Source organism: Cricetulus griseus, chromosome 3 (assembly GCF_003668045.3).
Source record: "Cricetulus griseus strain 17A/GY chromosome 3, alternate assembly CriGri-PICRH-1.0, whole genome shotgun sequence".
Taxonomy (NCBI): Eukaryota; Metazoa; Chordata; class Mammalia; order Rodentia; family Cricetidae; genus Cricetulus; species Cricetulus griseus.
In genome coordinates, this window is record NC_048596.1 from 277,356,381 (window position 1) to 277,371,593 (window position 15,213).

The 15,213-nt window shown below is 44.0% G+C and overlaps 1 protein-coding gene across 1 annotated transcript in view; it reads right to left on the reverse strand.

Annotated features, from left to right (window-relative positions):
- Kif27 (kinesin family member 27) overlaps positions 1-10,023 on the reverse strand; it is a 64,293-nt gene extending 54,270 nt beyond the window's left edge. Inside the window, exons 1-3 of the mRNA XM_027409723.2 lie at positions 9,519-10,023; positions 3,713-3,913; positions 1,617-2,575 (exon numbers count right to left, since the gene is read on the reverse strand). Of these exons, the coding sequence (XP_027265524.1) occupies positions 1,617-2,575; positions 3,713-3,913; positions 9,519-9,816 (1,458 nt within the window). The 5' untranslated portion in view covers positions 9,817-10,023. The remainder of the gene's footprint in view (positions 1-1,616; positions 2,576-3,712; positions 3,914-9,518) is intronic.
- Positions 10,024-15,213: the final 5,190 nt, after the last annotated feature.

The window sequence follows — 15,213 nt, forward strand, 5'->3', positions numbered from 1 at the left end:
AATACTTGGGAGACTGAGGCAGAAGATTACTCCAAGTTCCAGAAAAAGACTAGTCTATCAAGGGAGTTTCTGGTGAGTCTCAAAGAAAAGGAAACCAAAGAGGACTAAGGATGTAGCTTAGTGATACAGTGAGTCCAAGCTTGCAATCATACACACTCAAAGGAGGAAAATTCAGTGCAATATAATTTAATTTTGTGTCTAAAAATGTTTCTTTGATCCTCTATGTTGCTATGGAAGTTCATAAGGTTCTATTTAATTGCACAATACCTTAAAATGTACTTTGATCATATCACAGGAGAGAGAAAGAAACTAATAAAGATAGAGGAAGAATAGGAAGTGAGACACAATGGGATGATGGGAAGAATGGCAAGTGAGACTTTTATATAACCCCCCCCCACTCTCACACACACACTTTGTTTAAAGATAGGATCGATCTCACTATGGACCATATAGACCAGGGTGACTACATCTCACAGAGGAGGAGCGGTGGACCTGCTTCTGCCTCCTGAGTGGTGGGATTAAAGAAGTCTACCAACATGCCCCCCCCCAATTTTTATGTAACTCTTAAAAAAGAAAAAAACCCATAAGTTATTCGGACTTCCACAAATATATGCCTGCACTCCTCACACACCACCCACACAGTAAAAAATAATTTTTAAAATGTAGAACTTCTGAAATTCCAAAATGACTTTTATAATTTACTTGTCCAAATAAATGAAGTCCTTAAACAAGTTCTGTCATGAGTGAAGAGCAAAGGGGTCCAGACCAGGCTGGTGAAACCCACAGAAACAGGTGACCTGAACAAAGGGGAGCTCTTGCTCCCCAGACTGATAGCTGAGAAACCAGCATGGGACTGATCCAGACCCCAGGAACATGGGTTTCAGCGAGGAAACCTCAGAAATCTACAGGACCTCCTGTAGTAGTTCAGTACTTATCCCTAGCATAAGCGTGGACTTTGGGAGCCCATTCCATATAGAGGGAGACTCCCTGAGCCAAGACACACGGGGGAGGGCCTAGGCCCTATCCCAAAGTATATGATAGACTCTAGTGACACCCTATGGAAGGCCTCACCCTCCCTGGGGAATAGAAAGGATATGTGATAGGTTGGGTATTAGTTGGGGGAGTGGGTGGTAGGGGAGGAGGGGAGAGAGAGGGAACTGGGATTGACATGTAAAACAATTTTGTTTCTAATTCAAATTTTAAAAAAAGGAAAAAAAATAAAACAAGTCTGTCTATGATCCAGGTGTGAGAGCTCATACCCATGACCCCAGCACTTAGGAAGCAGAGGCAAGAGAACTGCCCTGAGTTCAAGGCCAGCCTGGATAATCAGAGAAGCCCTTATTTCACAAAAGATAAAGTAGATCTGGGAATGTCTCAGAAGATACAGTACTTTCCCAGCATGTGCAAGGTTGTACTCAATTCCCCTCATCACGAGCCTGGGGAAGAGCATTCTATTAGTCAGGGGGTCCCAAACACGATATAATCCCAGAACACAAGAAACAAAGGGAAGAGTTCATGCTAGCCTAGCTGGTCTATATACTGAGTTCCAGCCAGGGTTACAAAACAAGACACCATCTCAAAAAACCCATTCATTAATTAAAGTAATCTCTAAGTACCTGGTATTTCTTAAGCTCTCTCTTCAGCTGGAGAACGGTCACATGCTGGGGTCCTTCTTCCAGGTTCCCAACACCCTGGTGTCCTGGGAATGGAGTGAGGACAGACTTCCTGACTTCCTGGGTCCTGCTGAACCACTCCTGTAGCTTGTGCTGCTGTTTCTGGTTTAGTCTGACAGCATCTTTTAAGTCCACTAGGAAGGTGAATGCTTGCTCTATGCAGTCCTGGTAGCCCAGACACTCCTCCTGCAGCTGAGCCACCTGTTCCTCCAGAGAATGGATCCGGTTCTGGTCAGAAGATCCCTCTGAGGGCGTCTGGCTAGTTTGACTGATACTGGCCTGATGGCTCTGCAAGGCTTCTCGAAGCAACTTAATCTCAAATTCCATCTCATCCATCCGGTCTGACTCAGGGCTAAAGTTTAATGTAGGCTTGTTTCTAATGTTCCGTGCTCTATTGGCGTATTTGAGAGAATTTAAGGACTCGTCAAAATCTGCCGAGGATGGGCTGACACAGGTGATCATGACAGTCTTGGCGCTGCCTCCCAGGGAATCTTTGAGAAGCCGGGTGATTTTAGCGTCCCTATATGGAATATGAGCGCTCTTCCTGCGTGGGTCCCCAAGGGCACTTATTACATTTCCTAAAGCAAGCAGCCCACTGTTGATTTGAATGGACTCTTTGAATCGTTCACCAGTGTTCCCGGTTTTGGTCACTCTTTCTGATCCAGCCAAATCCACAAAATGGAATTTGGAGACAATATGTCGATGTGAGTGCCACTCTCCATTCTCAGCTGCCTCGGTGCTTTTCTCAGCTTGGTAAATGCTTATTGTGAAAATGGCATGGGATCTACTGGAGTGCTCGTTCATCTGGGTGGTGCTTGTATGCCTAGCAGCATTCCCTGACTCCAGGAGACTCATCACTTCATCCGCACTCTCTACTTGGCATTCTTTGGCCCCAACAATCACTTAAAACAAAAAGTTTTAAAACCATGTTTTCATCAAAACCCAATACAATTAGTCACACAGCAGTTACTTTTTGCTAAGCAACCCAAATACATAGTCCCTTTAAAAAAAAGCAGTAATGTTGTTTCAAATACCAGAATGAGTCAGTATCATCAGATAATTTCACAGTCAGGGGGCGGTGGTGGTGGGGCATGCCTTTTTATACCAGCACTTGGGAGGCAGAGGCAGGTGGATCTCAGTGAGTTCAAGGCCAGCCTGGTCTACAGAGCAAGTTTCAGGACAGGCTCCAAAGCTACAGAGAAATCCTGTCTCGATAAACAAAAACAAACAAACAAACAAACAAAAAATAATTTCAGCAAAGCTCCAAAAGGAATGGTTTTTAAGAAACAGTGTTTGTTGGCCAGGCGGTGGTGATTCATGTCTTTAATGCCAGCACTAGGAGGCAGAGGCAGGTGGATCTCTATTAGTTCGAGGCCAGCCTGTTCTGTGGAGTGAGTTACAGGACAGGCTCCAAAGCTACAGAGAAACCCAGTCACCAAAACAAAACATCCAAAACAACAGTATTATGTCTAAACTCGAAAAGACATATTTTATTTGTTAAGATCCAATTGTTGCTTTTAGTCAAACACCATGCTTCAATCTTTAAAATGACTGACTGACAGTCAAAACCTCTGGAGTCAGGCTTATTCAGCTCAGCAGGAGAGTTGTACAAAGACTGGAGGCCCTGGGTACAAGCTCCAGAATTATAAAAAATAAAAAATAAAAAAAGACCAACAGACAATTTGTCTCAATATTTTGATTGTAATTATTACAAGAAAACAGGAGCCATGTTTGGTGGCACAAACCTGTGACCCCATTTACTCATGAGGCTGAAGCAGAAGGATGAAAGCTCAAAGCAAGCCTGGGAAATTCTGAGTTCAAGGCCATAGGTGAATTATAGTGAGACTCTGTCCCAAAATCTTTTAAAATTAAAAATGAAAAAAGGCTGGTGGCACAGCACCTCTCAAGCTAGATGATTCTCCAGCACGGCAAAGCAAGTGTATGAATAAAAAGTAAAAGCAAATTCATTGTGCACATATTTTTTAATTCTTGGAATATTGCCACTGAAGGCATTCAACCATTTCCCTGAGCTACGTCACCTGTGTTTCCCTTGTCATCTTCTCGGATGTGAAGGTCCTTCATGGACGTCTCCAACTCCAGAAGATCTCTTAGGTCTTCCTTATACACTTCTATATATGACACTTTGATTTTAAAGTCAATGCTAGGGTTCTCAGAGATGCTCTGAAATATCTCTTGGATAGCTCGAGGGATGATACCCTTTTGATCCTCCACAACTGATGCTGAGAAGTTAGAAATAGAAAGCATATCTGAGACTTGATATGTAAAAAAAACTATAATCCAAAATTTATGCTTAACATATTTTTTTTTACATTTCTATTATAAAAATTTAAAGCTGGGCAGGCATGATGGCACACACCTTTAATCCCAGCACTCCAGAGGCAGAGACAGACTGGCTGGCCTACATACTGAGTTCCAGCCAGGGTTACTCAGCAAGACACAGTCTCAAAATGTATAGGAATTAATTGAATTAATGAATGCAAGACCTGCCAGGGCTAACCCACACAGCCATAAAATTCAGGGAAAAGGGCTGGGGCAAGAAAGAGCATTTGCTGCACGCGCACACATCCCTGAGGTGACAGCTCCAGCACCCACGTGTAAAGTCAGGCACGGAACGGGTGTGTCTGTAACTCCAGAGGGCAGAGACAGGAGGATCACTGGGGTTGACGATCGCCAGCCTAGCTCCAGATTCAGTGAAAGACCCTGTCTCAAGGAAATAGAGTTGAGAATGATTATACACAGGCATGAAAACATATATGTGTGTGTACATACCATGTGCACCACACCATGCACATATGTACCCTCATGCAGAATTTATTCATTTAACATAGTATCTACTACACGCCATGCAATATTCTAGGACTCTGGGAAGAAGCAATCAACAAAACAAAGGAAAAATTCTCTAATATTGTGGGATTCTCCTGAGAAGGGAGAAGCAGTAGCAATAAAGAAAACCTGTAGGCCATATGGCATGTTAAAATGCTGGTCGCACACAGTGGTATACACCTAACATTCTGTTGGGGAGCTGAGACAGGAGTATGGAGAGTTCACAGCCACCCTGGGCTATAGGGTAAGGCTATCTCAAAAGTAAATAAACCAGTCAGTCCAAATAAATGAAAACTGGAAGAGTGTTTGGTAGGCAGGGCAAAGAGACTGGAGTGTGACTCTAATTGCAATTTTAAATAAAAAGGACAAAGCAAAAACCTGCCAGTGGAGGAGGAGTGCTGAAGGCATTCCCTGATGAGATCACAAACAATATCAACATGGTCAGAACACAGGAGCAGCAAGAGAGAACCAGAGGTGAGGTCAGAGGGATGGCACACTACATCATGGGAGTCCTTGTAGCCTGTGGACATACGGAGTCATTCTGACTGAGGTCGGAGCCACCAGGGTACAACAGTAGTATTATTGTCTAGATTTTTGTCTGTCTGTTTCTTTCAGGACAGGGTTTCTCTGTGTAGCTCTGGAGCCGGATAGGAACTCACACTGTAGAGCAGGCTGGCCGCGACCTCCCTGGGAGCCGCCCTTCCCCGTGCATGCACCGCCACCGCCGGCCTACTATCTGAAATGTTACACATTCTCCTTGCCGTCTTTTGTAGGAGTGTAAGTGGAGAGCTCATTTCAGAGCGGTACTCTGGTAACTGAGGGATTTGCAAGATAAATATAACAGGTCCTGATATGGTATCAGGACGGAACTATAGCAGCATTTAGTGTAATGAAGCTGGCTGTGACCACTTAGCAGAGTGAACGTCCTTTACAATGATCTCAACAGGTGAAATCTCAATGGCTGTAAAGTCGGAATAGACTGAGTTTTAAAAAAGAATGGGGGGCGGGGAGGTAGAGGCATGGCCCAGTGGTTGAGAGCAAGGCTGTTCTTTTAGAGATCCTGAGTTCAATTCCCAGCAAACACAAGGCAGCTCACAACCATCTGTAATAGGACCTGATGCCCTCTTCTGGTGAGCAGGTGTACAGGCAGAGCACAGGTACATAAAATATAAATAAATAAATAAATAAATAAATAAATAAATAAGAAAAGAATGGGGGAGGAGCCAGGCGTTGGTGGCCACACCTTCAATCCCAGCACTCAGGAAACAGAGGCAGGAGGATCTCTGTGAGTTCAGGGCTAGCCTGGTCTACAGAGCTACACAGAGAAACCCTGTCTCAACCCCCCCTTAAATAAATAAATAAATAATAAAAGAATAGGGGAGGAAAATGGACGCAGCCACAGTTTCAGGTCATATGATGATGCAAATTAACTGAAAATCCATTTCAATGGGCTGGGGATTGTAGCTCACTTGGTAGTGTTTGCCTGGAGTTCATGAAGAAGCCCTGGGCTTGAGCTCCAGCACCACAGACATCATACACAGTGGTGGGTGTGTATCTGCAACCTCAGCACCCAGAAGGTGCAGGCAAAAGGATCAGAAGTTCGAAGGATGACTACATACTGAGTTCAAGCCAGCTTGGCTGGAAATTCTTCCTAAAAAGAAAACCAAACCAATGAAAACAAAACAAACTTGTCCTTTGACCTCCATTAATATTCCATGGCAAGCCCCCCAAATAAATAATTAAAAGATAGACACAGTTTTTCTGTAATGAACTATAGTGGCATAGAAAACTATCCCCCAAACTGACAAACTACATAAAATTAAAATTTGTATTGTACAGCAAAGGAAACAATCACTTGAGAGAACAGAGTACATAATTAGAAAATATCTTCCTCAACTGTACAACATACAGATATTAATCTCTACAATGGACAAAGATACTTAACAAAAAGTTAAGTATCAAAAATTATCCCATCAAAAAATGGACTAATGAATGGAACAGATGGTTCTCAAAAGAAGACAACAGATGCTGGCAGAGACGCAGATAACACAGAACCTCATACACTGCTGGTGGGAAGCAAACTGGTCTAACCACAAGAGAGAACAGAAAAATGGACTGTCTTCAAAAAACAAAACAGATCTACCATATGGCTCAACGATACCACCTCTGTGTATTCAACCAAAAGATTCCAAGTCAACATATCCCAGAGACACCTAAATGTGGGTTATAAACATTGTGGAGTTTTTTTCAGCAATAGAGAATAGTGAAGTTATGTCATTGTCAATCGATGCAATTGGAAATATTCCTACTAAACAATTACCATCATCTTAAAGAAGACAAGTTTCATATGGATTTACATAGATCCATAGTGTCATATATGTACAGAAGATACACAGTATCACATAGGTACCTACAGGAGACAAATAGTATCACATATGTATAGAAGACACACAGAGCCAGGCGGTGCTAGTGCACACCTTTAATCCCAGCACTCAGGAGGCAGAGGCAGGCAGATTTCTGAGTTCGAGGCCAGCCTGGTTTACAGAGCAAGTTCCAGGACAGGCTCCAAAGTTACACAGAGAAACCCTGTCTCGAAAAACCGAGAGAGGAGAGAGAGAGAGAGAGAGAGAGAGAGAGAGAGAGAGAGAGAGAGAGAAAGAGAGAGACTGTGGCACATATGTATAGAAGACATTAAAGTAGAATTGAGGCTGTCTGGGGGAAAGAGAAGAGCAAGCGAAAAGGGGAGAGAGAAAGTTGTTGGGAGGATGTGCTCAAATTACATTAAATACTTGTAAGAAAATAGTCTTATGTATCCCGGCATGATAAAAATAAAATTAATATGGAAAAGAACTACAATGGCCAGCAAATATCTGACAAAGTATTCAACATCTTTAGCCATTGATGAAATGCAAACTAAAACTTTTTGAGTCAGGTCTGTTGGTGAACAGCTGTAGTCCCAGCACTCAGGAGGCAGAGACAGGAGAGTCTCTGTGAGTTAGAAGCCAGCCTAGGTTGCACAGTGAGACTCTACCTTTAAAAAATGTGGGGGTTGAAGATGGCCCAGCAGTCAAGAGCATTCACTGGTATTGCACAAGACTGAGATTTGAGTCACAGCATCTAAATATAGGTCATGACCACCTATAACCCCAATTTCAGAAGATCTGATAACCTTTTTTGGCCTCAATGGCACACACACACACACACACACACACACACACACACACACACACACACACACACACACAAAGTAAAATTACAAATTTCTTTTAAAAATTGAAACTCCATTGTATTCCAGTAAGAATGGCTACCTTCAAGAAACAAATGACAGGTATAAAGAGGTATCTCAGTGGTTAGCTCAGTGGTTAAGAGCACTGTTGATTTCCCAGAGAGTCTGAGTTTCACTGTCAGCACCCACATGGCAGCTCATCCACTTGCGACTCCCGTCTCAGGGATCCAACACCCTCTCTGGCTTCTGTGAACAGTAGGCACAGATGTGGTGGACAGAGTACCCATATACATAAAATAAAATAAAATATTTTAAAAAATAAGAAAATGATAACAAATATGGGTACAGATGCAAGGGGAAAAATAACCCTTTATAATGTGCTACTTAGAAGGTAAACTGAAGTCACTGTAAATCTGTACTACAGTTCCCAAAAAGCCTTGGCCCAGAACTTCCACATGACTCAGTTTCAATATTCCTGTTTTTTACTTTTAGATTGATTTACTTTATACTCAGGCATGTCTAGACAACATGTCTGCATGTGCACCATGAGTGTATCCGGTACCTGAGAAGGTCTGAAGAGAGTTCTGGGGTCGCCTAGTACTACAGTTAGGATGGCTGTGAGCCATCCCTTTGGTGCTGGGAATCAAACCTGGGTGCTGGGTCCTCTGTAAGACCAACAAGTGCTCTAATTTACTAAGCCAGCTCTCTGTCCTTGTTATCTTATTTCATACCCACAGGACTCTAACACACCACAGAGACACTTGCACATCTGTGATTGCTGCACTATTCACAACAGCCAAGAAATGGAACCAGCCTACATGTCCATCAACACATCAATACATAGACACAATGGCATTTATACAACCATAAAGAAAATGAAACCATGACAACTGGCAGGAAATACATGGAACTGGAAGTCATTTTATTAAGCAAAATAAGCCAGACTCAGAAAGACAAATACTGTGTTTTCTCTCATATGACACCTAGATCTAAAATTATACATATGTCATATATATGCATATATGTATATAATACATACATACAGGCAGACAGACAGACAGACAGTTTGGTCACAAAACCAGAACGGGGATCATGAGAAGGGAGCAATCTAACAGGAGTTGGGAACATGTCATAAGAAGCAGAAATGGCAACTACCTAAAGGAACAAAGGGATCAGCTGGAGCGAATGGGGGCATTGAGAGGGTGGTGATGGAGGCCAAGACTGAGAAGAGAGTATGATCTGTTTACAAAGATGCCTGAGGAAACCGATTACTTTGTATGCTAACCTCAAAAATTAATTTTAAAAGGCTATGACAGAGTAGGGCCTAGTGACACACACTTGCAAACCCAGCTCTGCTTAGGGCTGAGGCAGGGGAATCATAGGTTCAAGGACTACTTGAGCTACAGAGTGAGTTTAAGGCCAGCATGGGCAACTGAGTGACTCCCTCGGGGGGGGGGGGGAGGGAAAGGGAAAAGGCGGCTTAGGGATGTAGCTCAGTAGCACAGTGCTTAGCCAGAGGCACAGCAACCCAGCTCTATTTCCAGTACCACAGAAACAAAACAAAATTAAAAATGTAAGGTCTATAACAGACTCCAACAGATGGCTGTATACCAGTGTTTGCAGCATCTTAAACAGGAGACAAGCCAAGGTTCATCAGCAGGGCAAAGTCAAATAAAACATACCCAATAAAACAGTGCTCAGTCACAAAAAGAAACAAAGTCTTCATACATGCTATAATGTGTATAACGTGCTAAGTGAGAGTCTGATAATCTTACCAACATGGCCTCCTCCAATGGTGTATGTCTTCCCAGACCCAGTTTGTCCATACGCAAAAACTGTTGCATTATAGCCCTCAACAAGTGACAACACTAGGGGCTTTATGCATATATTATAAACTTCATCTTGAGTGGAATTTTTGCCAAAAACAAAATCAAAAGTAAAAACTCTATCTCTGCCAATGATGATCTGCTGGGTGTTTGGAACATCCCTCACACACACTTGATGGTTATGAAGAACTTCTTTGCAAAGCAGAGGTCTAATTCTTACAGCCACTTTTACAGGTATTTCTTCCATGGCAGCTTGGATTTTACTGAATAGATTATCTACTTAATGTTCAGTAACAGTGTGAGAAACATCCATTTTATGCAAGATCTGGATTCCTGCGTATCAAGAAAAAGATAGAATTACTGGCTTCATTTATGAAAATAAAACCACACATGATTCAAAGCAAAGTCATTTAGAACAGATTCTTTACCAGTACAAACTAAATTACAAAGAGCTGATCTGACTTGTAAGGTGCTTAATTTAATAATGAAACAATTCATAATTTAGTTTGCTTCAAAATAGTTGAGGGGACTGGGGACCATGCATTGGTTAATTATAAAGTAAAGGGGTAAATTTATAGAGTGGTAATGTTTTCTAGTTCACTAATCTAAATAGTGAATAATTTCTAACAGTTAGAAAATTCAGGCAAGGGGCTGGAGAGATGGCTCAGCAGTTAAGAGCACTGACTGCTCTTCCATAGGTCCAGGGTTCAATTCCCAGCACTCACATGGCAGCACACAAGTGTCTAATTCCAGTTCTAGGGGGCCTGACATCCATGGCAAACTATCAGTGTACATAAGATAAAAATAAAAGTAAAAAAAAAAAGAAAATTCAGGCAAGGAAATAACTGAGGAGTTCTAAAAGTATTAAAAACAATTATTTGGGAAGGCTCTTCCAGAAGACATGATTTAATTCCCAGCACCCACATCAGGGAACTCACAACCGCCTGTAACTCCAGTTCCTGCACACACATGGTACACATAAACTCATGAAGGCACACACATATCCACACCACTAGCACTAAGGAGACAGAGTCAGGAGGATCTCTGTGAGTTCAAGGCCAGCCTGTTCTATACAGTGAGTCCAGGACAGCCAGGCCTATACAGAAAACCTCCGTCTCAAAAAACCAAAATAGGTAAAAAAAAATTTTAAGATAAATTATCTGTATTATATTTACAGGTATTAAAAAATAGCAATTCATCTCACAAACATCAGAATTAAACCATGAAGGCGGTTTAAGGGTTATTCTGTGTCAGTATAATTTAAAATAATTAGTGAACACCTGACACACAAGCCTTGGACACATGTACAGGTGAAACGACACAAAGTTGTCCTCTTGATCCCACACGTGCTCCACGCTCACTCCCCGACCCCAACAAACACAATGAGTTTAACTTTGAGAGATCCTAACAAATGGGAAAATGTCTTCCTATCTCCAGACATCCCATCAACAGCAACTGTAAAAGTACAGAAGTCATGGCAGGGAAGTCCAGGCAGCAGCTGATGACACTGATCATGTGATTCAATAGCCACAAGAGAGCAATTCATGCATGCTAGTGGTGCTTGGCTTGCCTTCTACCTTTTCTTTCATCCAGGATTCCCTGCCCAGGAAATGGTCCTTCCCCAAATTAAGACGGGTCTCCCAGGACAGCAAAATGGTTCAGTTTTTAAAGGTACTTGACACCAAGCCTGACAACCTAAGTTTGATCCCTGAACCCACACCCACATGGGAAAGAACAGGCTTCCACAGGTGTCCTATGGTTGTCATAAATGTGCACACACACACACACACACACACACTGTAAAAAAGCAATAAAATGAGTCTTCCTACAGCAACTAACATAGCCTCCTACAGGCATACCCAGTGGCCCAGACTCTGGAACTACACTATGGTCGCACATATTTGGCTCCAGAATGAACTATTTCTTACTCCTTTCTGAGGTGGCAACTCTGTATTAACAGTTTCTGATGCCTCAATCTGGGGCCCCAGGAATAATCCCCACTTTCACAGGAAGAGTGGCCAGTGTCCAGGCAGTGTCTCCTCACGTGTGTGTGTCAGTGAGCTCTTTCTGGGGCCCTTGGTTTGGTCCCTGGTGCACTGGTTTGTTCTGAGCTGGCTGTTTTGTTTGGACATTGGTTTCCAGAGCAGTTTTTTTGGAGTATGAGGAAAAGTCACCAGTCTGGAATGGGACAGAAAAATGGTTCTTAAGATTATCACCAACCTAGAAGATCACCTGGCAACAAATGATAATGAATACTTGGTATGGAAATACTTGTTTTGATTTTATACATGTTCCACTTTGTAGCCAAGGCTGGTTTGAACTCAGAGCAATCCTGCTGCCCCCACTTCTCCAGTTCGGGCATTACAGGTATGAGCTACAACAGCTAACAGCTATGGAAATGTTAACCACGGTAAATTCATACTAACTAACCCTTAAAAGACAAACTGAGCAACGGTACAAATGAACGCCCCAAGAAGATCACAACAGAAACCTTTTATGTCATGTTACTAAAAACTTAGGTCCCTTGGGCTTCAACATCCCAGAGTCAACAAACTAGTGGGATGGGTTGGATAACATACAGTTTGATATTTTCAATAATTCTAATCAAATCTTCAAAGAAAAGCAGCACTCATGCATATGGTAAACCCTTGTATCCTAAAGCACTCTGAAACCTCAGGGGTGCAGTGTTCGTGTCTAATACAAATTAGACTACTATTTTTTTTTTTTTTTTAATGTCAGTTCAACAAGGCAAAAGTCAAGGTCTGGGCCAGTGCGCTGGCTCAGTCGGCAAAGGCAGTTGTGGCCACATGCCTAACAACCTGAATGAAATCTCTGGAACCCACATAGAAGAAGTAAAGAACCAACAGTTTCCAAGTCGTCCTCTGAACTCCACATGCTCATTCATCCACACATAAAACTTGTTAAAATGGAAAGAAAGAAAGAAAGAAAGAAAGAAAGAAAGAAAGAAAGAAAAAGAAAGAAAGAAAAGAAAGAAGATACGTCTATGTTAAACCGACAGAACTTCTTTCGATGAAACTGCTAATTAAAAAAAATATCAACACGTACCCTTGTGGTACACCCCTTTAATCCCAGCACCTGGGAGGCAGTGGCAGGCGGATCTCCAAGTTAGAGGCCAGACTGGTCAAGAGTCAGTTCCAGGACAGCCAGAGACAGAGAGAAACTTTCACCCCAACTGGTTTTTCTGAAGGCCATGTTGACACAAGCAGTGTGACCATAAGCGGTTGAAATTCACTTACTGCGATCATAAAAAGATGCATAAGCAAACGGCTCATGAACAATACTCCGACAGGTTTTTTTTTTTTTTAAGCCTGTACGTAACAGTTATTTTTCAGATTAACTTTTAGTCCTCGGGAACCTACCCACTGTTAGACAGAAATTAAAAGAAAAGGAAAGGAAAACAGCCAGCGGGGAGCTCTAACTGGCTGCTAACATTGGGGGACACCCACTGGGTTTTGAAACGTGACCAAACGCAAGGTGAGTTCTGGGCTCCTTGCCTTGTCATTGGCCAGGAGCAGGGTCTCCGGACGTGGCGCCTCGCTAGCTCGCTCGGGAGGGCACAAGCTGTGGACTGCGGGCTACCCGCTCTCTGCAGGGAGCGTCCCAGCGGATGACGAGGCTCGGAGCATCTCACGACGGCATAAAGGAGCCTGAGCGTGAGCGCCGACCAGCTCCGGGGGAGCAGCGGGCTGCGGCCCTCAGCGCCCCGCCGCCCCCTTCCGCTCCGCTGGGCTCCTCCGCGGCTTCCCCGGCGAGGGCGAGGACAGGGCGGGGCGGGGATGGGAGGGGCGGGGCAGGACGGGGCACACGGGGCGCCCACCTCACGCGCCCGCGCCCTGGCCCGGTGCTACCTCCGGACCCGCTCGCCCGCCGCTCGCTCGTCCGTCCGCCCGCGGCTCTCAGCGGGGCCGCCGCAGGGAGGCGCCGCCCGCTTCGCGCCCGTCCGTCCGTCCGTCGGGCCCGCGACGCAGCGTCCGGCTCGGGACAGCCCAGGTCTCCCAGGCCCGCGCCCCACAGAGCGGCCTCCTCCGCCCCGCCGGGCCCGGCCGCGCCTTTTGTTGTCAACAGTTCTCACAGCAACGGCGCAGCACGCCTCCCGCCACCCCTCCGCGGCCCCGCCCGCCCCGCCCACTGGCTCCGCCCCGCTGGCTCCGCCCCAAGCCGGCCCGCCCTACGTAGGCCCAGGTTCACACAAAACCCGCCCCGAGGCCCCGCCCCGAGGCCCCGCCCCCGAGGGTCCCCAGCTCGCCTCTGCCCCAGGAACTTTGTCCGAGCATCGCAGTGAATACCCCGCCGCTCGCTAGGTTTGTAAAGGAAGAAACCGGACTCCACGTAGAGTTTCAGCAGCCAGCTAGTAGTCCAGGCTACCTCCTCCTGCCTGTGCTTGTGTGGTGCAGGGAACTGACCTACCAAGGGCTCTGTCCATGCTAGGCAGGGTCGTAGGACCCGACCTGGGAGGGTGCGCACCGGTAACTCTTTGGAGACCTAGGCCACAAGACTGAGTTCAACGTCAGCCTCATCTACATAATGACGCCCCCCTCAGGAATAAAAAAAAGGGGGGGCGAGGGGGAGGTGGAACAATAGCTTTTCAACTTTGACCTGTCCATTAACAGAGATAAATTTGAGAATCCAATATACTGAAGGAGTATGGAAAAAAAGAAATTGGCCATTGGCCATGTGACTCAATACATATGTGTAAGTACATAGACGAAAACAGGTTTCATGAAACAAGAGTTATTAGCTCTCTGATCGTATCATAACTCTTCTTTTTTAAATTTTATTTTAATTATATGTGCTTTGGTATTTTGTCTTCATGTATGTCTGTGTAAGGATGTTGTTCCCCTGGAGGTGGAGTTACAGGCAATTGTCAAAAATTAGGTGTTCATAGGTGTGTGCGTTGATATCAGGGTCTTCGATTCGGTTCCGTTGGTTCACCTGTCTGTTTTTGTGCCAATACCAAGCTGAGTTCTCATTACTATAGCTCTGTAGTAGAGCTTGATGTCAGGGATGGTGATGCCCCCAGAAGATCCTTTATTGTACAGAGTTGTTTTGACTATCCTGGGTTTTTTGTTTTTCCATATGAGTTGAGAATTGTTGTTTCAAGGTCTGTGAAGAATTGTGCTGGGATTTTGATGGGAATGGTGTTGAATCTGTAGATTGCTTTTGGTAGGATTGTCATTTTTCTATGTTGATCCTACCTATCCAAGAGCATGGGAGATCTTTCCATTTTCTGATATCATCTTTAATTTCTTTCTTTAGAGACTTAAAGTTCTTGTCATACAGGTCTTTCACTTGTTTGGTTAGAGTTACCCTAGGATATTTTATGTTATTTATGGCTATTGTAAAGGGTGTTCTTTCCCTAATTTCTTTCTCAGCCTGTTTAATTATCTAATTTCTTTCTTTCCTTCCTTCCTTCCTTCCTTCCTTCCTTCCTTCCTTCCTTCCTTCCTTCCTTTCTTTTTGAGTTAATCTTGTATCCTGCTACATTACTAAAGGTGTTTATCAGCTGTAGGAGTTCTCTGGTAGAATTTTTGGGGTCATTTATGTAACCTATCATATAATAAGCAAATAGAGTTTGACTTCTTCTTTTCCAATTTGTATCCCCCCGATCTCCTTTTGTCATCTT